Raw genomic sequence first — 26,930 nt, 5'->3', positions numbered from 1 at the left:
GAACCTAGATGGTATAGCCTAGTACACACTTAGGCTATATGGTATAGTCATTATAATCTGATGGGACCGCTGTCGTATATGCTGCTCATTGTTGACTGAAATGTTGTTATGCAGAGCATGAATGTACATGTGTGTGTGTGTGTGTATTTTTTCCTTTTTGCAAAAAATGTTGCAGCATGCATTGGGGTCACAAGACACCCAGGTATTAAATAGAAAAGCCAGACACGATTTTCTCAGGACACTGTGGACAGCTCTGCCATGTGACATTTCCCTTCACATCAAGATTAAGTCTCCCTTTCATTCTAGAAGAGCTGTTCCAGAAAGCATCTGGATTTGGACTTTTGGAGTCACAAAGCTGCAGATGCATTTAGAGCACCCTGTGACCTTGGTATCTGGGTTGCCCAGGGATCTCTGATAGTTGTTGCTGTACCTTCTTAATCTCTCCTTGAGCATTCTCTCCAACCTGATGAGGCACAGCTCCACCTCTCATTCTAGAAGCAGGGAGGCTAGCTACTTGCTTTTCCAGCCTCTCTTGCAGCTAGAGCAGGGTGCATAACTTGGCAGTGCCAGTCAGATATGTCGCCCGAGTCTCTGAGTTAGAAGTGAGTGCCCAAGAGAATGGGTGGCAGAGAAGCTGTTCTGAAGGAGCAGTGGCAGCAGTAGTGGCAGCAGGCAGGTCTGTGCTGGGTGGTGCATTGGGTGTGCTTTGAGGGGCAGGTCCAGAGTCCAGTTTCAGGGTGTGGGCAGTATCCACTGCTGTCTTTGTCATCATCTTGGCCAAGTTTTGCAGCCTGACGTTGGCAGTTCTGTCTAGCTGCCAAATTGGTTCTCCAGAGATTCTCAAAGCTGCCACAATCCCTCTCAATCCTTTTTGGTTTACGTTAGCCGGTCAGTTTCTGCAGCTTGCAAATCAGAACCCCGACTGATTTGATTATGCAGTGAAAAGGACCCCTCCAAGACAGGACACTGAGCATCACCAGCTGACGCCCAGAGCATGATGCTTTTGACTGGGGTGAGCTGCGAGAGGAAGAGGGTGAGTAGACACCTTCTCACAGCGACTCGCCATGCACTGGGCGTGGAAAAATGCACATCAGGGACGTCGTGTATAAAGTCGATCTAGGGAACAAGGAGACGATTGAGCAAGCAAAGGAAGAAATGAGATGATAATTGGTTTGGGGCCATTTCTGTGGAAGCCTCCTTGCTGCAGGGGCCGTACAGTCACAGGAGGCTTGTTTTGTTATTGTTTTCATGATGACCGACGTTAGAGCATGTTGAGATGCTGAGGGGAATGATCCCGTGGAGGGAACACGATGATGATAGTGGGATGGAGGGACATCTGCAGGAGGGAACTTCTCTCTTCAGGGAGAGTGGGAACTAGAACATACAGCCAGGAGTCTGGGCTGGTCTGTGAGGATGAGGCTGTGACAGAGGGGAGTCTGGCTGGAAAGATGAAACTGTGACCAGAAGACAGCTCCCATCTGACTTTAATTTACTAGCCATTTTATCAGCCAGTTTAGTTGTCACACCACCAAAAGCTTTAAGTCTACTCATCTCCCCCAGTACAGAGTAAGATATCACCATCATCGTCACCGTCTATGACTGTGCAGTGACGGTAGGATATATACACCCAGCTACTGTCCTGAATGTCTCTGAATAAGTACCTCCTGCTTGAGGACAACTATATTCCTAACCAAAGCCTCAGTCTTCAGTGTTAACATCAAGTTTTAGGGGAAGGTTAGTCCTGTAGGTGACATCCTCCCTGCCCAGTCCCGCTGTCCCCTGCGCCCTCTACTCCGTTCTCCACATAGAGCTGTGTCCGGATGCCTTGCTTACCTTGCTGTGCATCAGATGCTTCAGAGACACAGGATCCAGGCTGGAAAAATAACATTCAGCCAAATACAAAGTCCTTTTTTAAGAGCATGAATCTGTCCCCCACCCACACCTGCCCCTTCTCATGCACGTCAGAGTGACTTCTGGGTTTCTGTCAACAGTAATTAACAGCCAGAACCCACAGGGGCAGAGAATACTCTTTGTGAACACAGAAAATGTTCTCAAATATCCTTTTGGAACGGTACCGTGGTGGGGGCAATTAAGAAAAAAAAAAGGTTTCTGTTCAGTGAGTTGAAGTTTAAATTCCCAAACTAAATACAATTAAGTTGGGAGCCTCAATGGACAAAGGACAACATTTTTGGAATCCCTGCAGCAAACGGTTACATGTATCTGAGTATTAAAGTTACATAAATCTTGGGCAATCATGTGATCCCAGTCACTTCCTCTACAGGATAAAGAAACACACTGAAAGCTATTAATATGTGACCAGCATTGTCGCCGAAGCCCCAAAAGCCACGTCACATACGCATTCATCCTGGGGACTCTGTCACACGCTTTGTGGGCTGCCCACTGAGGGATGGCACGAGGTTCTTCCCGGGGGCCTCCTGTGGCTTCTGTATTAGGGTTTAGGGTACCCAGAATGTTACCCCAAATCCACTAACTGGGAATGTGATTGGTCAAAAAGCAAAATAAGAAGACTGGAAGACAAGATAGGTTTCCCTAAAGGTGACAGTTGGTCACTTCACATTTAGTCTCAAGTTGCCAATTCAGGACATGTGCTTGGGATCTGGCTCTGCCAGAATCTGAGTCACAGGCCACAGACACCCTCCACTGAAGCACTGAGCCAAGGCGGGCAGGAACGGCCTTATCCCCCTGCTTTGTTCCAGTGCAGGGACAAGCTAGGATTGCAGGCAAGGAACACCATGACTTTCTGTGTCACTAACTTGTTCATGAAACCTGATGCTAAGAGTGACAGCGTCTGCTGATCTGCCTTCTCTGCCTCTCTGAATCTATTGCCTCCTCATATAACAGGGACTGCAACATCCATGAACTCATTCAATTATGTGACACCCACCAAGTAATTAAAGTGGCATAGATGGAACGTGGTAGCGTCCAGCACAGAGCACTTGTCAGTAAATAATGCAACGTGTTCCTCTGCGACAGGCCGAAGTGACGTCAACAGTTAGCCATGTCCTATAACTTTAGGTTCTTCCAGTTACTCAGGGCTAATCCTTGAACTCAAATTCCTCGCAAAGCAATTTGCTAACAAGAGAGAATTCATTTGCATTGACTTTTTTAAACAACCGGCCTGAACTAAATAATGAAAAGGAAACACTTTGTTAAAAAGCACGCTCCCTTTGCATGGCGGCTGTTTAGAACAGGCAGGGCTCTTTCCCTACTGAATGTGGCAGTTCTGGAAAGGGGCACTCCAGCCATTTTCTTCTGGAGAAAAGGCCGAGCTGTCTTCATTCATGGGTGTTCATGTGGCCCCAAGAGTGACCAAGTGACATGGAGAGAGCACACCAACCAGGTTCTCTAATATCAAAATAGAGCAATTTATTCAAGACACTGAATATGATCTGTTGATTTTCTCTCGAAACAAATGAGCTACAACACACAAGGTGATTCTTTTTTTCCAAAGAGCGTGAGGGTGAGTGGGGGTGGAAGGAGAACAGGACGGGGCTCCATGTCACTGCAACAGGATCTGGGCAACGCGGACAGATAGCAGGTCTGGCTGTACGTCTGACACAGACAATAAAACTGCAGAAGCCAGAATTCAAAGCTTCAGTGAGTGGCGGGAGGGACATTTCTGCAATGGACAAGAAACACCATGAAAAAAAACCAAAAAAGGTGGAACGGGAGGTTAAAAAAGAGAAATAAGAAGGAACAAAGACCCTTACGATTGACAAAGTGCACTTCTCTGGGCTCCAGGATCTAGTTTTAGAAAGACAAAACCAAAGTCAAGTCCTATGGTGTCGCGCAGGGTCAGAGGTTTCACCCTGTGACATCCGGCCCTTCCGGCCCGGGGCAGCTCCCTCCCCAGGTGCGTGCTGGACGTGGCTCTTGGTCATCTCAAATCCAACCAAAGATTCCAGGAAGGATCGTTGTGTTATGTCTGCTTTCGAGGTTGAATTTGGTCACTAAGACTGAAGCGACCCTCACGAGGGTTTCAGAGCTGTAAGCGACGCCCGACAGCCACATGTCCAGGTGGCCACCCCGGACCCTGAACGTGAATCTCCCGTGTGCCTGGCAGGAGGGCACGATGGCCACATGTGTCAGGGGCCCCAAACTAGTCGTCGATGGCGCTGTTTGCTGAGGACAGGCACGGATTCGAGGGGCACCAGCGACACCCTCATGCTTGGTCCCTGTGGCCAGCTCGGGGATGGCCGCCTCCCTTCATCCGAGGCTCACTCTTGTTCACAGGGATGGGAAGCCCGTTGTCCGTGGCCCCAGCCCTCGGCTCCAACCTAACAATCCCGAGGTGCTTGAGATTCAAGAGGAGGCTGAAGCCAGCGCTTTGGCGAGACCCTGGCTCCCGACATTCCCAGGAAGATTGTCTAGTGAATCCCTCCCAGTACGTCCCCGGTCACCATGCCACGCCAGTCTCTGGTTGCCACGCACAAGCCACATCCTGACCGTGGTCCGATGTCTGGCAGCCGATGCTCTGCGGAGATGAAAACGCTCTCATCTGGGGAGGGGGGATGGTCTTTATCTGGACCCCGACACGCTGCCCCCCAAACCTCACGCACTCTGGGGACAGGAATCAGCGGTGAGTCTGGGGGTGCCGGCTGTCTTCAGACACGGGAGTGGTTACTCCATGGGACTTCGGCCTTCGTCACTAAGTGTTCAGGTGACAGAGCCCCAATAAAGCCTTACTTGGAAACAGAGCACTTTCTGGGCTTGAATAATTCACAGGCCCAGGTGGAGGCCAGTGAATGACCCGGGAATGACCGACGCCCCTTGGCTTTGGTAGCTGGTCCCGGCCCATTCCAAGTTCTCTAGGAAGCCCCTGCCCTTCCCAGATGTCGGTTTTCGGCTCCAAAGAGGGGTGCCGCCCCCTGAATAACACGGTCTTGTGGCTGGAAGGAACAAACACCAGTGACCCCACCACTGCCAGCCGCCACCGCCGCTGCCGCCACAGGCCTGCCACCGTCCTCAGATCTTCCCTGGCCCACAGGACGCCGATGAGAGACGGGCCCCAGCCGTCGGTCCTTGCCCCCGTTGCTGATTTCAAAAGTAAGCCAGTGTCGGGTTGTGACAATACGAGCACAGAGGTCACCCGATCCAATGAAAGGAAACTTTTCTAGGAATTCAAAGCCTTGTTTAATTTTTAAAAAACACTAAAAAGATTCATTCTTTTAAAAAACCCTCTTTCTCCTAGTCTCGTGTGAGAGAAGGAAATGATAAAGACAGCAGAAACGATCAGTGACGCTCTGCCTACAGCGTTCGCCGTTGGGGCTGCAACGCTGCCTTTTGCGCATCCTTTTGTCATCATTAGACCAAGTGACGCCCTGGAGCCTTGACGTCAGCTTTGCAAGGACTGGCCTGGCCCACTCTTGGAGAAACGACGCCGCTGTGGGGAGGAGGCAGCTGCGGCCACGGCGAGCCGAGCTGTGGCTTTCGATGGCTTCGGTGCCTCTTGGTTCTGGGGACGCGTCCTCAGGGTCAGAGCACACCGTCCTGCCAGCCGCTAAGGTCACCCACCCCGAAAGAGGCCACGTGGTTCTTCGTCCTCCCGGCGGGCCACAGAGCCACCCGCTGCTCACCCATAGGACTGACCCTTCCCACCCAGTTTCCTGACCACCTGTGGAGCTGAAGGGAACGGGGGAAGCCACCTCGGGCCCTGCCTGTGTCTCCTGACAGCTTTTCTAGACTATGAATCACACACAGCTCTCTATGTCTGATGGCCATTTTAGGATTTTTAAATTGTTTTAACATAAAAATATTTTTTTTTTCCAAAAATACTCCAGGCTCTTTCTCTTATAAGTCATTTTCTTTTTCTCCTGTAAAAAGTCCCCCTGCCCTGCCTTCTTAACATAAAGCACTTATTATGTGCCCAAACTGTCCTTGAGACCTAAGATCTGAAGCAACTCTGAGGACGGGACAGAGAAGGGTGAGGAGGGGTAGGGGCAAGGAGGGCGGGACGGAGGAGGGGACAGAGGGAGGGAGGAAGCTGTCCACTGGAGACTTCTGTCACCGTGTCTATGTGGCTGCGTCGACCGAGGGGTCCTGAAAAGCCAGACCACAGCAGACAAGGGGAAAAGGCGGAGGGGTCAGGAACAACAGAGGGAAGACGCAACAAACCCAAAACAGTTTCCATCCCAGACCAAAGGCCCCCAGACGACAGAATTCCAGCTGATAGAAAAACCACAGAACAAAGAAGATTCTAGAAAATAGAAAGTGTTGGGATTACAAAGTTGCACATCGCATCGGTACAAACTGGTCTTTGAACATCCTTTGCCAGAGCAGCTGTAGTGTCCCAATTGTCAGGGGAAAGAAAACACCAGCGTGAGGAGAGGACGTTTCCCCTTCTGGTTTATCACAGCATTTTGCTTCTTTGTTTTGTTTTTTTGTTTTTGTTTTTTTGGCACAGCTTCCTTTTTTCTTGTTTTCCGTTCAGCCATCAGAGCCTCTTCCGGATGGAAACCACACCGTGCACGTCTAGCTTCCTGTTTCCTGGGCTGAATGTTCTGGATGGAGACCACTCTTCCCCCTCTGATATGACTGATGCTTTTGATTTTGCTTGTTTGTTTGGGAACTTCTTGATGAAGATTACGAAAACTTATAGACTCCTGTGGCCAGGGACGAGTTGATTTCCAAGTACACTCTAACGCAAGTCAAGTTCGTACAGTTTTGGAGCTGACAGAATGGTGTCTGGAGAGGGCCAAGACCCACAGGTTCTCTGCTGGTCCACTAGAACTCTTCAGTTTTTCTATAATATTTTGTGTTTACTTCCGCAGATCTAAAACACACACCTGGAGGGAAAGACAGAGGCACCTGTTATCTCAAGAGATGACACAAACGTGCCTTTAGAGCAGGGGTCGGTAGACGGTGGTCAACCACCGATTTTTGTGAATAAAGTTTTATTGGAACACAGTGATGAAGGTCAGAGAAGCTCCAAGAACAGGCTAGTGCCTGCACACCTGACCAACCAAACTCAAGCAAAGAGCACTGGGGGAAACACCAGGGCAAGGACTAAGGTCGACGTGGCAGAGTGACAGTGCCAGCAGCAGAAGCCACAGCCAGATGCCTACATGGCGAGGTAGGTGGCAGCTTAGGCCTAAGAGCAAGGCCTCTGAGAACATTTGGGGACCCTGGCCTTCGAGGTCAATGCTGTGCTGTGCATGGGAGGAGGTTGTGCTGCATCTCTGGGTTCCACCCAGGAGATGCCAGGAGCCCCCCAAACCCAAGCAGTGACAGCCCAACAGGCCTCCAGGTATTGCCTAATGTCCTCAGAGGGGCAGAGCACTCCAATTTCATCCAGGAAATGTTGACCAGAAGGACATTCTGCAAGGGCTGAAGCGAGGGCCACTCTCAGATGTGGGGCCACCCCAAGCGGTCCCCGGGCACGAGCTGAGCCTTGCCGAGTGCCACCCCGGCTTGCCCCGACCCCATGCTTGCCCCTGCCAACTCGAGCACTGCTTACGGAGCCATCGGAGGCGCTGGCGCCCACTTTGTCCCCGCGAGCGTTCCAGCACACCTCGAAGATGCCACCGGTGCCTCGGTAGCTGTGGACGAGACTGCCACTCTGCGGAGAAAGCACAGTGACCAGCGCTTACCACACGGGGTGCAGCCCTTCTGCCCGCCCAGGTGCTGCACGGGTCTCGGGGACAGCGGGGAGCTGCTCATAAAGGGGAAAAGAAGGCGGTAGCTCCTCCAAGGAGGGACGTCTCCAAGATGTCTTGCTTGGAGCTGTGAGCCCTGAGGACAGCAGAAGCAGACACCTTTCCTGGGGAGGGAGTGGCCCTGGGTGTGTGTCCCGGGCAAGGGCGCTGCCAGGCGGAGCTGGACAGACAGCTCGGGCAAGGGCTCTCCATGGGGGGCGGCAGCTCATTCCTGAGCACCGGTTCCCCAGTGGCTGTTCTGAGCCCAGGTCACTGCAAACACAGCTACTCAGGTATTACTTTGCAAAGGACTCAACCCCGAGGGTCAAGAGATTACCTGAGTATTCCAGATATGGACACACTTGTCAAAGGAGCCGCTGGCCAAGTACTTCCCGTCGGGGCTAAAAGCGACACTGTAGACAGGTTCCTGGTGTTTGGTCAGCGTGTGGATACAAACCCCTCGCTCCACATCCCACAGCCGGACCGTGGAGTCAAACGAAGCACTGCGGAGATGGAGGGGACACGTTATCACCTGAGCACGCGGGCGTTTAGCACACGTCCCTCCAACACGGGCCACACCTCACAGGACCCGTCTCTCTCTCCCCGCTTCTAGGTCCAGATCGGTGAGCTTCTCCTCCTAAAATGCAGCTCAGATGCAGTGAAAACAAAGCCATCGTCACAAAACAAACAACTTTTGGTGCTGTTATTCCGAAAGCAAATTGATACCCACGTTCCTATGTTTCTGCATTTGTTTAAAGATATAAATGGTAAATACTTTTGTGGAATATTTATCAAGTTTTCTAAGATGCTCTTACATTGAAAAACTTCTATTGTTACCAACAAATGCAGATAGCCAGGTTTGGAAAAACAGCGAATAGAGTGAATAAATATTTATAAAATTTTTAAGCCAACAGGAATTAAAACACAGTCACATCTACACATTCGACCACATTGCTGAGAGCTGCAAATTTCGGTTATTTTCAAATTTAAAATAAAGTACATATCACAAACCTGCTATCTGGCTTTCTTTTTCTCTACAGGGCTGGTACCACCCTGTCCTTTTCGTGTGTGCTGACTAAAGGGTCATTTATGTTCCTAACGGGTAACACGTGACACAAAAGGACCTCCCAAGTCACCAATACATGATTATAGCACGCGGTGCTGTATCGTAGTAATTTAAGTGGCTTTTAGGACAATTACGTGAAATAAGAGAATTATGGCCTTTGTGTTGTTCTGTTCAACCACTCGGCTGATACAGGGATTCGTTCCAGTCTTTTCTAAGAAACAAGCTTGGTTGGGCTGAGCACTTTCAACAAGCTGCTCGCTCCTGGCGCGGCCGGCTGGCTCCCGCTGCCCCAGAGGCAGGTGGCAGGCGTTCTCCGCTTACAGGAGGTGTGTGCCCGCCTGTCACTACCCTCTCTCTGCAGCTACACAGAATAACCCGCTGCTGCCTCCTGGTACCCAAACATTCCCCTTAACTCTCCTCTCTTGTAGGCTAAGGGGACATCCACATTTCATGGGTCCAGATCCTGGTTTTCAGACCCCTAAGGAGCTCGGCATTCGGTCGCAGAATCTCTTTAGCTTGTTCTTCTAAAAGTTCTTCCTCAAATAACGAGAGTGGAACGTTTTACTCTTAATGGGGTCTGGCGAGCATCAGGGCACAATAATGCTCTTGAATGAAGCCTAAAGCCACGTGGTTTTGGGGAGGCCACCTTTGTCACTTATAACCCCTCTTCCCAATTCTGGCGGTGACTGGCTGGCCACTCCGCTCCCTCCCAAGCTGGTGTCTTAGAGGACTCACTATATAAAATGTCAGGTCAAGTCTGGCTGTGGCTGGGGGAACCTTTATCCCTGCTTGAAATTCCTGCCCCTGGAAGCCCTGAGTTGAACGAATAAACCAAGCCCAAGGTCCGAGGTGAACTCTTTCCCTTTCCTTTCTCTGCTGTCAGGAAAACCTTCAGCAAAGCCAAGTGCCTGAAGCCCTCCCAACACGTGCCTTCTCCCAGCCTCACTTAAAAGTTCTATTTCGGCCCCTTCAAAAGGGAGCTACGAAGTTCAATGCTCCAGCAAAACGTCCTGTTCTCTCCACGTATGAGGAAGTTCTGCTGCTGTGCTGCTGACTCAGTGACAGCGGGCCAGGCTGCGTTCAGGAGCCGAGGCTGGGCTGTGCAGGGGTCCTGTCCTTACCTCGCCAGCATGATGTTGGAGTTGGTGTTGCTGGTGGCCGGCCCAGTGGGACTCCACTTGATGGTGTATATCTCTTTGCTGTGAGCTTGCAGGTCATGCACACACGTGTCCTGCTTCATGCTCCAGATCTAGAGAACACAGTGGTAACAACATGAGCAAGCTATGTCCCTCCAGTGAGCCAAGAGACTGCTGGCTGTGAACTGTACACAAGCCATTGGAGTGTCCCACTGGAAAAACTGCAGGTCATTGCCCAGGAAGGGCTGGGACTCCTAGCAGGACCCTCGACTGGTACATCAGAGTTCACTGGGCGAGAGCTAACCTGACAGTCAGTAATGGGACAAATTACCAAGGAAGGAAGAGGACTCGATACAGATAACCCCCAAAGGAACAGGGAATGTGAGACTTGCGTTGAGTATTGGGGGCTGTTTAGGGTTAAACAGCTCATCCCTACAGATGCTAACTTTACCTTTAATGTCATGTCATCAGAGCAGGATGCTAGCAACATTCCAGAAGGATCCCATTTGATAGCATTGACTTCATTCTGAAAGATAAAATGGGTTTGGAAAAGAAATCAAGGCCTGAGATCAGACCCAGTGGCTGTCTACCAGGGGACAGTAGCGCTCTGTCATCATGGTGGCCGTCCACCAGGGGGCAGTAGCACTCTGTCACCCTGCCGTCCACCAGGGGGCAACAGTGCTCTGTCATCCAGCCGACCATCCACCAGGGGCAATAGTGCTCTGTAATCCCAGCAGCTGTCCACAAGTGGGCAGTAGTACTTTCTCATCCTGCTTACTGTCCAGCAGGGGGCAGAAGCACTCTGTCATCCGGCCGACCATCCACCAGGGGACAATAGTGCTCTGTCATCCCAGCGGCTGTCCACCAGGGGGCAATAGTGCTCTATCATCCAGCCGACCACCCACCAGGGGCAATAGTGCTCTGTAACGCCCGTGGCTGTCCTCAAGGGAGCAGTAGCACTCTCTCATCCTGCCTACCGTCCACCAGGGGGCAGTAGTGCTCTGTCATCCCAGTGGCTGTCCTCAAGGGGGCAGTAGCACCCTCTCTTCCTGCCTACCATCCACCAGGGGGCAGTAGCACTCTCTTCTTGCCTACCGTCCACCAGGGGGCAATAGTGCTCTATCATCTGTCTGACCATCCACCGGGGGCAATAGTGCTCTGTAATCCCAGTGGCTGTCCTCAAGGGGGCAGTAGCACCCTCTCTTCCTGCCTACCGTCCACCAGGGGGCAGTAGCACTCTCTCTTCTTGCCTACCGTCCACCAGGGGGCAATAGTGCTCTATCATCTGGCTGACCATCCAGCAGGGGCAATAGTGCTCTGTAATCCCAGTGGCTGTCCTCAAGGGGGCAGTAGCACCCTCTCTTCCTGCCTACCGTCCACCAGGGGGCAGTAGCACTCTCTCTTCTTGCCTACCGTCCACCAGGGGGCAATAGTGCTCTATCATCTGGCTGACCATCCAGCAGGGGCAATAGTGCTCTGTAATCCCAGTGGCTGTCCTCAAGGGGGCAGTAGCACCCTCACTTCCTGCCTACCGTCGACCAGGGGGCAGTAGCACTCTCTCTTCTTGCCTACCGTCCACCAGGGGGCAATAGTGCTCTATCATCTGGCTGACCATCCAGCAGGGGCAATAGTGCTCTGTAATCCCAGTGGCTGTCCTCAAGGGGGCAGTAGCACCCTCACTTCCTGCCTACCGTCGACCAGGGGGCAGTAGCACTCTCTCTTCTTGCCTACCGTCCACCAGGGGGCAATAGTGCTCTATCATCTGGCTGACCATCCACCGGGGGCAATAGTGCTCTGTAATCCCAGTGTCTGTCCTCAAGGGGGCAGTAGCACCCTCTCTTCCTGCCTACAGTCCACCAGGGGGCAGTAGTGCTCTGTCATCCCAGTGGCTGTCCTCAAGGGGGCAGTAGCACTCTCATCCTGCCTACCGTTCACCTGGGGGCAGTAGTGTTCTGTCATCCTGCCATCCACCAGGGGGCAATAGCGCTCTGTCATCCCAGTAGCTGTCCACAAGGGGGTAGTAGCGCCCTGTCATCCCAGCAGCTGTACACAAGTGGGCAGTAGCACTCTCTCATCCTGCCTACGGTCCACCAGAGACTGCTGGTGGGGGCAGTAGCGTTCTGTCATCCTGCTGGCCATCCTCCAGGGGGAGCAAGATTCTGTCATCTTGCCTACCATCCACCAGGGGGCAGTAGTGCTCTGTCATCCTGCTGGCCATCCTCCAGAGGGCAGAAGCATTCTGTCATCTTGCCTACCATCCACCAGGGGGCAGTAGTGCTCTGTCATCCTGCTGGCCATCCTCCAGAGGGCAGAAGCATTCTGTCATCTTGCCTACCATCCACCAGGGGGCAGTAGTGCTCTGTCATCCTGCTGGCCATCCTCCAGAGGGCAGAAGCATTCTGTCATCTTGCCTACCATCCACCAGGGGGCAGTAGCGTTCTGTCATCCTGCTGGCCATCCTCCAGAGGGCAGAAGCATTCTGTCATCTTGCCTACCATCCACCAGGGGGCAGTAGCATTCTGTCATCCTGCTGGCCATCCTCCAGGGGGAGCAAGATTCTGTCATCCTGCTGACCGGCCACCTGGGACTTTCCCCGAAAGCAAAGCACAGAGCCCGGGAGGCCATGCATTTTCCTTTTTCTCACTTTGCCTTTTTCATTTATATAAAAGCACAGCCATATACCACAAATGAGCAGCCACCCTCATCAATATTTCTTGAAGGGAAAAAATTCCATACTAGGAAGGAAGCAAATGAAGAATTCACATACAATATAGGCAGCAAATAAAAACACCAAAACCACAGCTGTTTTTAAAACTGGACATGGAAATCACTTCCCTGTGCATTTTTAATGCAACAGCTACTCCTTCTATCTAAATCTGCTACATTTTTCTGGCGAGTGGCGGTGGACGGGGGTCAATGCAGACAAACGAAGCCCCTCAGCCACGGTGGGGTTCCACGGGGAACAGGAGGCCCATGTGCCCCAAGTGCACGAGCACACGCCAGAGCCCAGAGGGTGGCTCTGTGAGAACACCCGGGAGAAACAAAACCCACCCAAGGGGCTTGAGCTCCAGTGCAAACAGCCTGGAAATACAAAGGGCAGGGGAGTTCTACCAGGCAGCTCAGCATGCTGGGTGCACAAAGGAGCAGGACTGTTCCTGAGGGCCACCAGGGCCCCGAGACCCCGAGGCTAAGCCCTGGGGGACATAGGCAAATGGTACTCGGCAGGCAAGGGAGAGGGGGACACACAGGGAACACGGTTCTACAAAGGAACAGCCTGTGGCAGAGGAACACTGTGCCGTACATGGAGACCAAGGAGAAGGTGCACCCACAAGGGTCTTTTCCTTAGGGTGACTGTAGGGCCCCATCTGCTCAGGACAATCCCACAATATTATGCCTGCTGTCCCAGCCCAACAATTAACTAACTTCACACTCATAATTCATTTTCTAAATAATTTCACACTCCTAAGGACTCTGGTTTGGAAGATAAATTATACGGTCACACTACTTTTTAAGGAAACTGAGTTCTGAAGAGTGAGAAGCAAAGAAGTGACAGGGCCACATCAGTGTTCCACATGGCACGGATGGCCTGGGAAAAGGGAGGAAGAAAGCCTGGAGTCCAGGGAGTGGGCTCCTGTGTGAGCCAGGGGAGGATGAAAGGGTCGGACTGGAGAGCAGCATGTGCGCAGAGGTGCGTGTGAGTGCCCAGGTGTGTGTGAGTGTGCAGACGTGTGTAAGTGCACGGATGTGTATGAACACATGGACATGTGTCTGAGCATGTGGCCATGTATGCTGGTGTGCATATGTGGACGTGAGTGTCCAGGAGTGTGAGTGGGCATGCATGTGAGTCTAAGGAGTGGGCTCCTGTGAGCCAGGGGAGGATGAAGGGGTCAGACTGGAGAGGGGATAATGTGTGGACCTGTGTGTGACTGTGCAGACGTGTGTGTGCACGTATGTGTGTGCAAGTGTACATGAGTGTGCATGACTTTGTGTGCATGTGCACTCATATGAGTGTGCCTGCGTGTGTGCGAGTGTGTATGCATGTATGTGTGTGCGTGCATGTGCCGAGTGTGGAGGTGTGAGTGTGCATGCATGTGTGGGAGTGTGGGCGTGTGTAAATGCACAAGGGCAGCTGGTTCTGGCTGCGGCTGCTGAGAGGAGAATCGATGGGCAGGTTTCTTGGGGCCCAGGAATTTGGAGCCAGTCACCATGAACTGTCTCCAGCTGAACCCTCCTGGGAATGGAGTGCCAACCCCACCCACCCGCCACTCCCAGCCCAAGTCACAATTCCTGGGAAGCATCGAGAAGCAGCTCAGAAGTCTCAGGAAGAAGTAGGCTCAGCCACATTTAGCTTGAGGCTTGTTCCAAACGATTAGCCACAAGGAGACCCATTTAAAGAGCCAAGTGGTGGCACGGTGGTAAAGTCCCGGGCACGGGAGCTGGAAATCACATAGCTATGTGACTTTGTACCCTACAGCACGCACAGACTGCGGGCAGCGCTATTAAAAGTTTGCAGATCATCCAGGGTTAGAGGAGAAACAAGTTTAGACCAGAAAAAGCAAGTGTCCATTCGTAACCACAGCCAGATATTCACGGGACAATGGATGCCTGTGCTCCAAAAGCACCTTCTTTTGGAAGCAGGGACGCATTGGGCCGGGAGCTGAGACTGGTGGGTACTAGGGAAAGGCGCAGGCACTGAGGACAATGGAACTGATTTCCCTTAAATTGGTGGCATGATGGGAACTCCCCAGGGGCTTTGATCAGACCCCTCTGCTTTAACAGGGGATCCCCAACATCTAATGACATTCTGGGTGCTGGTGAGAATAAACGAGAAGCCGCATGAGAGAGCCCAGGTGGGAGCCATGAATTCTCCCCAGGGAATCCAGAGGACATCTGAATGGGGTCGTGGAAGATGGAAAGGATTTTGTGTCAGACCAGGGACATGGTGAGGGGGTGTAAGGTGGAGGCTGTGAGAGTTTAAGGCAGGGAAGCATTTCAGGAGGGGCTGAGATGAGGTGTGAGGGGCTCGACCACACGGGTCTTCCAGGAGAACTGAGGAATGGGGGGTTTTTTGGACACTAGAGGGATCTGCTGGGGAAAGACTGGGAAGAGCCTCACGTGCTTTGCTAAAAAATCTGGTAAGTCAGCTGCTGCTCATATTGTTCTTTTCTGGTATATGATGAGATTATTTTTTCAGCCTCTGGTTGCTTTTACGACTTTCTCTTTATCATTGGTTTTAGTGTTTGCTGACCACATGCCTAGGTGTACAGATATCTTTCTAGATGTTCTGCTTGGGGTCTGCTCAGCTTCTTGGATTGAATGTTGATGTTTTCCACCAAATTTAGTAAAATGTGGCCACTGTCTCTTCAAGTAATTTTCCTGTTCCATTCTCTTTTTTCTACCCATATAACACAGATATAGATGTTTAATATTGTCCCATACGTCCATAAGCCTCCACTCATTTTTTCAGTCTTTTCTGTTCTTCAAATTGGCCATTCTATGATCTCCCTTCTGGTTCACTAACCTTGCTTTTGCAATCTCCAGCCTGCTGTTACACTCGTCTAATAAGATTTTCGTTTCAGATATTGTGCTTCTCGGTTCTCCAATTTCCATTTGCTTTTTAGAAACATAGTATTTCCATTCTCTGCTGACACTCCCCATCTATTTACTTATTACAAGCATCTTTTCCTTTATATCCTCGTACAGTTTTTTCATAGCCTTTGCCGCAAAGTCCAACATCTAGATCACCTCAGGGTCAGTTTTTCTCACTGCCTTCCCGTCACTGGGTTAATCCAACTGCCTAGGGTAGCTGTGACAGCTCAAGAGCAAAGGTCTGCAGAGGAACTGGTCTGCTGTCACGGCATCTTTTGATTCTAGGTAAAAAAAATAAAAAGGCTCCCACATCACATTCTCATGAACTCAAGTCTGAAACTCAGAAGTCCCACTTACTGTGTGTCCTTGGAAGGTTTTGACCGGGCGGTCACAGCCGAGTCTGCATACATGAATACACATGTCTGTGCTACAGGAGGCAAAGGTAGTGTTGTGCTGCCAGTCCACGTCAAGAGCAGGGGCTGTGGAGCAGGAAAGACAGGGAGGACGCTGACATTTATCAACTGTGCACAGAGCTCGGCTGACTTAGAACACTTAACAGCACGGTGGAGAAGCCATATCTAGTAACACGATAAAACATATTCCCGCGTGAACAGACTCTTACTTTCAAAGACCTTAAAGACCCTCTCCTCCCACATTTGCAGGGACGACAAGATGCCTCTGGAGAGAGGCCCCGTGGCCCTTTCTGTGCCCCATGGCATGCAGCAGCTCTTGCTCCCACGGCACAGGTGAGAAAGGGCAGGTGAGGTGTGCCGGCTGCCTGCCCCCACACCTTCCTGCTTGAGCAGTATCACCATGGTGGGCCTGTTTGATTTGTTTTCACAGAGAGAGGAGGAAAAAGAAGAGGAAAAAGATTTCATAGCCTGTGCTCAAGACACCCCAATTAAAAAACCTCCTGCAACCCATTAATGCATCCCATGGATTCGGGGATAATTAGTGTCAACAAGAATCCCATATTAGGGATGAAATTGGGTGAAAGGTTCAGGACTCGTGATGAACACCCTCCCTGAGTCCAAGAGACCCTCTGCTCTGCTGAGGGTTTTGAGGTGACTGGCCTCTGGTCACTCCCCGCTAGACCTCTCCATGTCCCGCCTTTCCCTACTCCTTGTTCCAGTGTGAGCCCTGCCCCTGAAGGGACCTCAGAAGTAACGACGACAGGAACAATACAAAGGTTAACTAATGCTGCAGTTTAGTTACGGTCTCATTCTCTACTTTCTGGATTCTTTGCTGGGACGGCAGCGGGAAATCCAGCCACTTTCCAATGCACCGAAATGCCCAGGACCATTGTTAAAAGCCCAGCCCTCGTTCTGTCCTCAGAGCCCGGTGCCCCAAGATGTAGGAAGAACACGTAAAGACCAGGGTGGCGACGTCAGAGCAGCCAGACTCCATCCTTGTTCTGTCCCTCAGTCAGGTCCTGGGGTCTCAGCTGCACACAGGGATGTTCTGACAAGCCCTCAGGGGACGCTGAGCATGGAGTGAGACAAGCCATCTCAGGCCATCAGCACAGCTACCAGCCAGAGAAGGGGTACAGATGTGTTAGTCCCCATGGCTGTTGTACCTGTGGCCTCCAAGCCTCATGCCTGTCCAGTTACAGGGAGCGGGTCTGCGGCTGAGGGCGGCTGCTCCGACCTCCTCTCAGGCACCCACTTGCTCAAGTGATCACTTGGCACTCTGGGGACCTCGTGGCCATGCACCGCTCATGTCTGTATAGTCTCTGCTCCCCTGAGGCAGTCCCACTGGAACACTCCCTAGAGGCATTTACGCATCAAGTGAGAGGTGATGGCAGGAGGCAGGGGGCTCGGGAAGGAACAGCAAGGGGGAGAGGGAGCTGAAAACCCTCAGCACCAAGTCTCTAATGGGCTTCCCTGGAAGACAGCTGACTTCTGGGGGAATTAAGCAGATCCCGTGCGACTCCCCTGGGAGCTCACGTCTGTTCTCCCCGGGACTTCATCCCTCATGCCTTTTCCCTTTGCTGATGTTGCTTTGTATCCGTTCCCACAAGAAGTCTTAGCTGTGTATGCTGAGTCCTGTGTGTCCACCCAGCAGACTGCCAAACACGGAGTGGTCTCGGGGACCCCAACACAGCAGCCCTCCTGGAGCAGCAGGACAGAGAAGCCTGCCCTGGCTCTTTGGCTGGTTCACAGTCGTGTTTCCAGACTCGGGAGCAGGTGGGTGTTGAGGCATCTGTACCTTGCAAACCTGAACAACACTTAACACGAAATGGGTCTCCTTCCCACCAGCGAGGCTCCACAGGCTGCTCCCTCTGTGCATTCACAATTACTTTAAGGGACATTTCACAGAACTCTGAATCATGACTTTTAAATTACGAAATCAAAACAAACCTCACCTGAATGGAAAGGAAACTGTTGTTTGGCTTCTCCTGTGTGGGCATCCCAAATGATTGTTGTCTGCGCTCCGCAAACAAAGGAAAAAGTTAGTAATTATTCTTCTTGCAAAGTTTTCTCACGAAAAATGCATCATGCAAGAAAAGACAGTGGGCCCTTATTCCTTCTAAACCAGCACAGTCCAATAGAGCTATTCCTTTAATTTTTCAGGGAAGCTGTAGGAAGTTCAGGATGAGGAGAGGTCATATTATTAGGAGAAGGGGAAGCAGAGGGGAGTGTTCTTTTCTCTGTAGTTTTGGGGTTTTTAGTGGCTGGCTGGTAAGGGGATCTGAACCTTGACCTTGGTGTGACACCGTGCTCTCCCCAAATAAGCTAACTGTCTATCACTGTCCCATAGAGGTATCATGTGAGTCACTACACTAATTTTTAATTTTACAGTCACCACATTAAAAAGAAAAAAGAAACTGGTACAATTCATTAACAGTGTATTTTATTTCACTCCAATAGTGCCAAAATACTATTGTTTCAACATGTAATCAGTATAGAAAAATATTAATGAGGTATCTGACATTCTTTCTTGCCCCCCATCCTAGGGCTTGGAATCACAGCGTGTTTTACACACAGCAGTTTGGACGGCCACATGTGATGAGCTACAGCCACACGAACTGGTGGCAACTGCAGCGGACACAGCAGCCTTAACTGATACCTGAGAAAACTACCCAAATCAGTGGTGATTCCCCCTCATCCCAAAACGCTAAAAAACCTGTAACAAAACATATCTAAATGTCTTTTCAGCAGTTTTCCAAATGAAGAGCTGCACAAACAGACATTTCTGGAAATTCCCCTGACCGACCCTCCATGAACCAGGACCATGAGATGTGGCAAAGCCATCGGATTACGCCCGGGTCAGGCGCTGATTTATGGGTCTACAGTAAGGAAAACGGTGATCGGCACCTCGGAACACAAAGTAAATCATGAATTCTGATGAACTTACTGATGCTAGGAACATACTTAAAGCAGCAGCCAGGGGCAGCTCCATAAATACCATTGGAATTAAGTCTTCATTAACCGGAATTTTCAACGTCATTGGAAACTTTACACCTGTCTGTCAGTGGGACTTCATAAAGATTTCGTTTTAAGAACTGGTTATGTTTTGGGTTGATTGTAGAAACATTCAGAGGAAACACTCAGAGCAGCAAGTGTCTTTGAAACATGGTATTCCTACATTTGGGGTCAGCTCTAGACCACCTGTCACTGTTTGTCTGCAACTGTTTTCTTAATTTGTCAAGCACAAACAAATGTGGTTTATATATTGTGAGTACAATCGGTCCTTGAACAACGTGCAGGTTAGGGTACCGACCCGGACACAGTTGAAAATCCACGTGTAACTCTTGCCTTCCCCAAAACTTAACTACTAATAGCCGACTATTGATCTGACGCCTTACCAATAACATTAACATTCAATTAAAACATGTTTTCTATGTTATATATATTATATACTGTATTCTTACAATAAAATAAGCTAGAGAAAAGAAAATGTTATTAAGAAAATCACAAGGAAGAGAAAAATACATTTATAGCACTGTGCAGTATTTACCAGACCAAAAAAGTTCCATGTATAAGTGGACCTGTGCTGTGTTCAAGGGTCAAACTGTAAGTAAACTCACAAATGTCTGATACAATTTCACATACTACAATCAGTCACTGGAACATTTAGTTGACGTTTATGTTAAATATACATTGAACCGAAGAAAACATTTCCCAAAAGCTTTGGGAATGTGAAATATATTTTCGTCACTTTAGGTTAAGCATACACTGAGGGTCACACCAGCATCCTCATAAATTACATTTTCTCCATGGGTATTATGTTCAAGGACACTGTTATTATTCCTGCCATGGTTGACTAAGGAGTAAAGAGGGACATATATGGCCCAAAAGACTAACATGATTCCAAATATGCATTTTTACTGATCGTACAGTCCATCACCTGGTAGAGTCAAAATAAATAATTGGTGAGAAACACACAAATGAATGTAAAATAAAAGATCTGCCAGGTGGGAAGGAGGCCAGGAAACGATTTAGAATGCTCGGCAAGTCGGAGGGCAGAGTTACTGGTAAGCCGCGGCCTGATCCTCCTCCACGCTGCACCAGCTGTGTGTCACTAGACAAGTTAATAAACCTCTCTGGGGCTCCAGTTCTTCCTCTGTAAAATGGGATTGATCATACTAATGCCTGCCTCCATCTTGAGAGTATCGGATGGGTTAGCACACATAGTAGTAAAGTGCTTGCTGTAAATGTTAGCGATCATTTTCGTGAATTATTTTCATAATTCAAGTGGCAGTTACCAATAGCCTACTGAAGGCATGACAGAGTGCTGTGCATGCGTATTACTTGAACTAGAACATCTTGGGAAAAATTTGATGGTAGTTACACGACACATTTAGTGTGTCAACCACAGCAGCTTATCTTTTCTTATATTATAATAAATTAGGCCCCCAAGTCTGAATGAAGAGTTTCTTGGCTTAAATATAGAGAAAAGGAACAAATGATTCACTGACCTACACAGTTATATCCACATACAGGCGCTGGCACTCTTTTTCTATCAAGGGCCACCTGGTAAATACCTTAAGCTTTGAGGGCCAATGGTCTTCTGTTGCAACTGCTCAACTCGGCCACTAAGGCGTGAAAGCAGCCACCGACAATTCTCAACAAATGGGAGTGGCTGTGTATCAATAAAACTTTATTTAAAAGAACAGGTGATGGGCCAGTTATGGCCTGTGTGGGCTGTACCCTGCCAAGTGCACCCATGACTTCTCCAAGAGTGTGATGATGTTTAGAGTTCGTTTATTATTTTATATTAAATTTTACAACTTGAATGAACAGAAAGCAGTAACAGAGTAAAGTTGTCAAACTATCATGAAACCAGTGTAGTTTCTGTGGGGGAATGGTTCTATGTCTCCTTCCTCTTTGTTCTGGGATCTTCCACCCCAGGATGGCTTCGAGAGGCACCTGGCTCTAATGCCATCACGTCTCTCTGGCAGCCCTGCCCAAGTGCAGAGCAAGGGAGTCCCACTTTGGCTCCGTGGCCTGTCAGGGGACAGTGCCCTGTCCCTGGGTCCGTTTTACTCCTGCTCGGGAAATGTGCAGTCCACAGTGGGAAGCAGGAGCTTATCAAATTAGGAGAGCAGAAGTCTGCTAAGAGAACAGTCTGTGTCACTAACATCACTCTAGGGGTGAAAGTTTACACAGAGCACACCCACACCACCTGCTCTGTCCAGCCATTGATAAACACAGTCTGGAGATTTTCCTCTCTTTATCACTGAACTATGAACCTCAAAAAAGGGACACTTTGCACAGAGGTCTGTAGAACAGTGGAATATACTGACAGAGATTATGGGCTATAAATTAACACTAAGATCAAAATTACAAAAGCAAAACCTATACAGGTCCTTTTGATTTCTTAAGGGGAAGGAGAAAGCCTAAGAATTCAAAGAAAACACCGTGTTATCTGGAGACTGAAAATAAACATGTATAGATTGAAAGTATGTGTTTTAAGTTAATACTCACTTTGTCTACACCAGCACTCAAAATATAATTCCCCTTTTTGTTCCATTTCAAGGCAAAGATGGGGCCTTTATGTTGGCCTAAGGTGCTGGCCAGGTTACCTGTTATGTCAGAAAAATACAGACAAACATGTTGACTTCAAAGTCATGGTCTGTTCACTTCACGGTTACATCCAGAAGCAGGTCCTGTCCAACCCCAACACGACAGACGCAGGACTTACCGTCTTCCGTCCAAATCCTTGCAAAACCGTCGTATGAACCTGTGGCCAGAAGTGTCCCATCGCTCTGCAGGCCAGAAAGAGACACAAACCCACAGAAGCAGCTTAGTAGTGGTGGCACCAGAAAAGCACACAGAACTCGCCAGGATCCCAAGTCTAGAATATTCCTAAGCCGATAACTGATGCCACATTAAGAGACTAACGGGTCATCTGTGACTACTTCAGCACACACTGCTGTTAAATTAAACGCAAGGCATGTGGACCAGGAAGCGAGAAAGCCACACTGGAACCACTCACCTTGTGTGCTGTCTAATTAAGGACAGAATTTAAAATACCTACAGAAAGTCATCCTAAGACTTTGCAGAAAGCAAAAAGAAGTTGAACGGCGTGTGTCCCATGTATAAATGCACATAGCAGCTGGTCCTGAGCTCTCAAGGTGGAAAGTTTTCTTTCCTGGCTGCTTGTCACAGCTCCCCAGCTGAGCCTTCCCGGGGTCCCGCCTTCACGCTGTGAGGTCCCCCTCACAGAGCCATCAGGCTCGACTCGCTCATGCGTGCTGACCATGGGAAGGCACGGCCACCCAACACCCAGCTCGTTCTGTGCCCGCCATGGCCTCAGCAGGAGCTCTTGGAAATGGAGGGCACCTGTGAGCCCACAGCTCAGGGCAGGGCCACCGCACCCTGACATTTCAAGGGGCCTGGGGGGTGGAAGATGCTTACGTTCCAGTCCAGCGAGGTGACATCTTTGTTACTGGGGACATCGTGTCCCCCCTCCCGTATACAGTGCCTCAACACAAGCTGGGTGGAGTCCCCGTTGCTGTGTTCATTAAGGTTCCATATCCTGGCCGTCGAGTCTCCAGACCTGCAGAATAAAAACACGCGCACGTTGGCTCTTGGTGGGAACAGCTCTTTCCACCCCTCCCATGCACCCCCCCTCCTCGCCATCTCTGCATTTAGCAGTTTTAAATGTCTTTGCTCCCCATCCCATGGAGAACACGGTGAGGAATGCCGACTTCACAATCCGAGACACACAGAGCTGTGCAGTGCACAGGACCCGCTCGGGATCTGCTCATGTCGGGAAGACGTGACACACGAGGTCAGACAACAGCACGTGTCCCTTGAGGCAGAATGCCAGAGACGAGCAGGGGTTCCCCTGACCCTGGAGCGTCCCCAACCTGACATCCTCACCCAGAAGCCAGCAGATCGCTGACAGGGTTCCAGGCACAAATGAACACCTCGGACTCATGGCCCCGAAGGACTGTGGCTTTGTTGGGTGGAATCTCAACGTCCCCGTCAATTTCCATGGGTTTCGAGTGATTATCTGTTGTAGGAAACACAAAAAGGCACGTGGCTTATCAATACAAAAGAAACTCATTCTCAGGGGGCTTCTGTTTTAGGAACACCTTGTTTTTATGTACTAGGCGATACCATCTCTGATGATTATAACTAAATCATGGCTTTGTGTGATTCGGTATTTTATGTCTCTTTGTATTTTGCCAGTCTTCAAATTCGAGTGAGGAATACACTAATTTATTCCATAAAACTGGGGCCAGTTAACTATGACCCATGGGCCAAAATCTAGCCTGCTGCAGCCTCTCCTCATAAATAATGTTTAAGTTATTTACTGACGCCCACATATTTATGCATTACCTGCAGCTACTGTTACGGGATGAACCGTGTCCCCAGGAATTCCTGTGTTGACACTCTAACCTTCAGTACCTCAGACAGTGACTGTATTTGGGGACGGGGTCTTTAAAGAGGTGATTAAGGTAAAATGAGGTTGCTAGAGTGGGTTTTAATCCAATACGACTGATGTCCTTATAAGAGGAGGAGATTAGGACACAGACACACACAGAGGGATGACCATGTGAGGACACAGGGAGAAGATGGTGTCTACTAGCCAAGGAGAGAGGACTCAGGAGGAACCAGCCTGCCTCGCCTTGAGCTCGGACTTGCAGCATCCAGGCCCTGGTGATGGCGAGAGGACAGCTGGCGTCCTAGCCAGCCGTGCAGTGGGGGCCTGGGACTCTGTAGAGGCGTGCAGAGGAGGCCGTCACCTGCTCACTTATGCACAGGCAGCCGTGGCACGCTCCAGCCCCGACAGGCTGGTCTGCAGACCAGGTGTGAGGTGCTGAGAAGGGGGTCGAGGCGGCTGCTGCAGAACTTAAGAGCAGTGAGCCAGGGTGTATTAGCCACGTGCACGAGCAAGAGAAGGAGGCTGGGCTCCCTGGGGCAGGGGTCAGTGCCCAGACCCAGCCTGGGCAGAAGAACTCCCACTCCCACGGCCACAGCAGGGAACAGCCTCCAGAGCAACAGACCAGAGATGGGGAACAGGTAAGGAGCCGACCTCAGACCAGAGGGGTGGCAGAATGGCTCAAGTCCTGGATGGGGCACAGGCATGCCTTGCATTCTGACTGTGGGTCCCAGGACAGGGCACCTCTTTTGTCTCTGTTGTTCTAGTTTTAAATAGATTTTCTGATGTGGGAGTTAGTTGGTGGAAGGTGCACCGGGCCTGAGCAAGTTTTGTGATATGACTGTCGAGCTCTGACTCATCTGCTGCATACTCTTGGGCGATTAGCTAACAGGTCTAACCTCCCGGGGTTTTGCAATGGCCAAGTAAGATGATGCCTGGTGTCCGGGGCGTGGTGCCCTTGCACTGACCATGGGCTCGACTACTAGACCATAATTTGGCTGAAAACCCTCTGCATGGAAGGCTGAGAGAGACACTTGCTCGTGTTGGACAGTGAGCATCTGGTACTTGTCCCTGTTACACGCGAGCCCTCAGGAGCAGGGCAGCAGGATTTCATAAAATCCAGGATGGGTGTCGAGAAGGTCGGATCTAAGGATTTTGGTGACAACCAGGGAACGTGAAGGTCTTCCGGCCAGACAGTGAGCAAGCACTGGAAAGCAGCTGGTGAGAAGTTGACAGCGGGCAGATCTCTAAGAAGTCGTTGCATTCGCCCAGCTTTAGAAGCACAATAAAGCGCCAGAAGCCCCACACTTACTTATTGCGTGTGCTCCGTTCTCCTCCCCGTTGACCGTGGCCTCTCCGTTCTTTGGTGGATTTTGCTGGGAAACTGCTGCCGGGGCTGCCGGGGCTGCTGCTGCCGCTGCGGCCGCCGCACTGGCCTGCTGCTGCGCGAGCTTCTCGCGGAACGCCTGCTGCCGCGTCTGCACCACGTCGGGCATCACGGCGTCTATCAGGGACAGGGACTCTATGGGGCGGCCGTCAAACACCGTGCCATCCTGGGAAAGTAAGCCAAGGGCAGCCGTCAGCACCCGCAAAAGAGGACCTCCAGGACCAGACTCTGCCTTCCAGGTGGGAGAGGTGCAGGAAGGTGGCCCAGAAACTGAGACGCCTGGGAGCTCAGGGGCTGGGGTCGGGGGTCGGCGGCATCAAGCAGGTGCCCGGACTATAGGGGCAGGGCAGAGGGACTCCATGGTGGGCCAAGGAAAGGGAGGTGGACAAGGGGAACCGTCGATGAAGAACTAGGTATGGTGGCTGTCCCGAGGGAGACCTGATATTTGGTAAGTGTCAACCTGAACTGGGGCATTAAGGACATGTGAACGTGTCTCCTTTATTCCAAGACAAAAGTGCTATATCCCTGATGCAAGGATTCTCAACAGGGGCAGGGGTGTGTGTATGGGGGGAGTAATTTTGTCTCCTTGGGGGACATCAGGGAATGACTGGAGACATTTTTCATTGTCACCACTTGGCGGGGGGTCTACTGGCAGCTGGTGGGTGGAGACCAGGCATGCTGGTCCACATCCTCCAGGGCACAGGACAGTCCCCACCACAGAGCAGGGTCCAGCCACAAATGTACATAGTGCTGAGCAGGAGAAACCCTGCCCGGTGCCACGGCAAGTGTGGAATCTCTTAGTACCCACTTTTGTGGGAGGAGTAAGTCTTTGGAAGCATCGGCCCCGATTTAGAGATGCCTGCAGCATTCAGGATTTCCTTCCTGGTGCACGTGCCCATCTGATCTAATAAAATAAGCACTTGCAGCTACTTGAAACGACGCCCTGGGCTCAGGGTTTAGACCGAATACAGCAATGACCTCGTTTAGTTCTGATTCACATTTTTTGTTTTTTTAAAAGATGACCGGTAAGGGGATCACCCTTGACTTGGCGTTGTCAGCACCACGCTCTCCCGAGTAGGCTCCAGTCTGGGCCTCTGATTCACATTCTTGTCTGAACATCCTTCGATTCTCTGGTACTATCAAAAAAAATTCTGTACACACTTAAAAGTAAGACGTGCTTTCCAAATACTCGAATCACATGAAACCCGCAGTGCTCAGGGTGCTGCCTGGTGGACGGACAAACACATTTTTGTGTGCTCTGAACTTGAGGCAGGAGAGGAGGAAGGCAGGACAGAGCTGGGACACGTGGACTCATCCGTGGGACTCAGCTGAATCCCGAGAGCACAGATGAAGGGGCCAGGGAGGTGAAGGGAACTGTTTAAATCCCAAATAACTGACTTTCAAAATTTCTATGAAAATGGCACAGCCCCAATCTAGAAGGTGGGAGGGGATACAAGAGAATCTGTGTGATTTTAATTGATGGTTTTTGTTCCATCTTTCCCCGGATCAGCTCCACAAAGAGCACAGTCGGGAAACCAGCACCTGAAGTCACTTTAACACAGGGCCATCATCTCTCTGTCCCTGACTGTCCCTCTGGTTATGCCCTTTGTCAGGCTCCCAGGAATGCTTGGGACCAGAAGCGTTTCACAGTGTGAAATTATTTCTGAGTTTGGAACACTTGCATTATACTTACTGGTTATGCACCCCAAATCCGAAAACCCAAAATCTGAAATGCTCAAGTGAGCATTTCCTCTGAGCATCACATTGACGCTCAAAAACTTCAGATTTTGGAACATTTAGGATTTCGGATTTGGGATGCTCAACGTGTAACAAAAACCGAACAAGCAACCCCAGCTTGCACTCAGACGCCTGCAGGAAGCACACGCGGGCTGTGGACCGGGGCCCCGAGCCCCCCGCTGCTGGGAAGCCCAGCCCCGCACCCATCACGTACCTCGTTGATGCTGATCTCAGCCTCCACGTACTGCAGCCCCTTCTGCAGGATGGAGATGAGGGCGGCGGGCGGCACCAGCGTCCCGTTGATGTTGGACTGGCTGATGTGGCTCTCGATCCCGAACGTGAAGGCCGAGTGGGAAAAACCTGCCGCGAGAGGGAGGCCAGGCAGGTGAGACCAGAGCTGGAAGAGCGGGCACAGCCAGCAAGCTCTGAAGGGGGCAGCGCGCATTTCAACCACGCTTCATTAACGGGGTGGACACTGCTGCAGGACTGCGGCTTCCGATGTGGGGTCAGGCAGGCAGGAAAGG

The 26,930-nt window shown here is 50.7% G+C and overlaps 1 protein-coding gene across 4 annotated transcripts in view; it reads right to left on the bottom strand.

Annotated features, from left to right (window-relative positions):
* Positions 1–6,215: 6,215 nt before the first annotated feature.
* The window catches only part of LOC134366805 (F-box-like/WD repeat-containing protein TBL1X), a 213,012-nt gene continuing 192,297 nt past the window's right edge, over positions 6,216–26,930 (bottom strand). For all 4 annotated transcript variants that reach the window (XM_063083251.1, XM_063083249.1, XM_063083253.1 and 1 more), the window contains 13 exons: positions 26,621–26,766; positions 24,595–24,835; positions 22,778–22,910; positions 22,310–22,451; positions 21,594–21,657; positions 21,377–21,474; positions 17,812–17,872; positions 15,804–15,925; positions 10,309–10,383; positions 9,843–9,970; positions 7,993–8,158; positions 7,478–7,579; positions 6,216–6,806 (listed from right to left, as the gene is read on the bottom strand). In XM_063083251.1, coding sequence (XP_062939321.1) covers positions 6,780–6,806; positions 7,478–7,579; positions 7,993–8,158; positions 9,843–9,970; positions 10,309–10,383; positions 15,804–15,925; positions 17,812–17,872; positions 21,377–21,474; positions 21,594–21,657; positions 22,310–22,451; positions 22,778–22,910; positions 24,595–24,835; positions 26,621–26,766 — 1,505 coding nt within the window. In that variant the 3' untranslated portion in view covers positions 6,216–6,779. The remainder of the gene's footprint in view (positions 6,807–7,477; positions 7,580–7,992; positions 8,159–9,842; positions 9,971–10,308; positions 10,384–15,803; positions 15,926–17,811; positions 17,873–21,376; positions 21,475–21,593; positions 21,658–22,309; positions 22,452–22,777; positions 22,911–24,594; positions 24,836–26,620; positions 26,767–26,930) is intronic.

Source organism: Cynocephalus volans, chromosome X (assembly GCF_027409185.1).
Source record: "Cynocephalus volans isolate mCynVol1 chromosome X, mCynVol1.pri, whole genome shotgun sequence".
NCBI classification, from domain to species: Eukaryota; Metazoa; Chordata; class Mammalia; order Dermoptera; family Cynocephalidae; genus Cynocephalus; species Cynocephalus volans.
The sequence above is the reverse complement of the archived record's forward strand: the minus strand, read 5'-3'. Positions and strand labels throughout refer to the sequence as shown.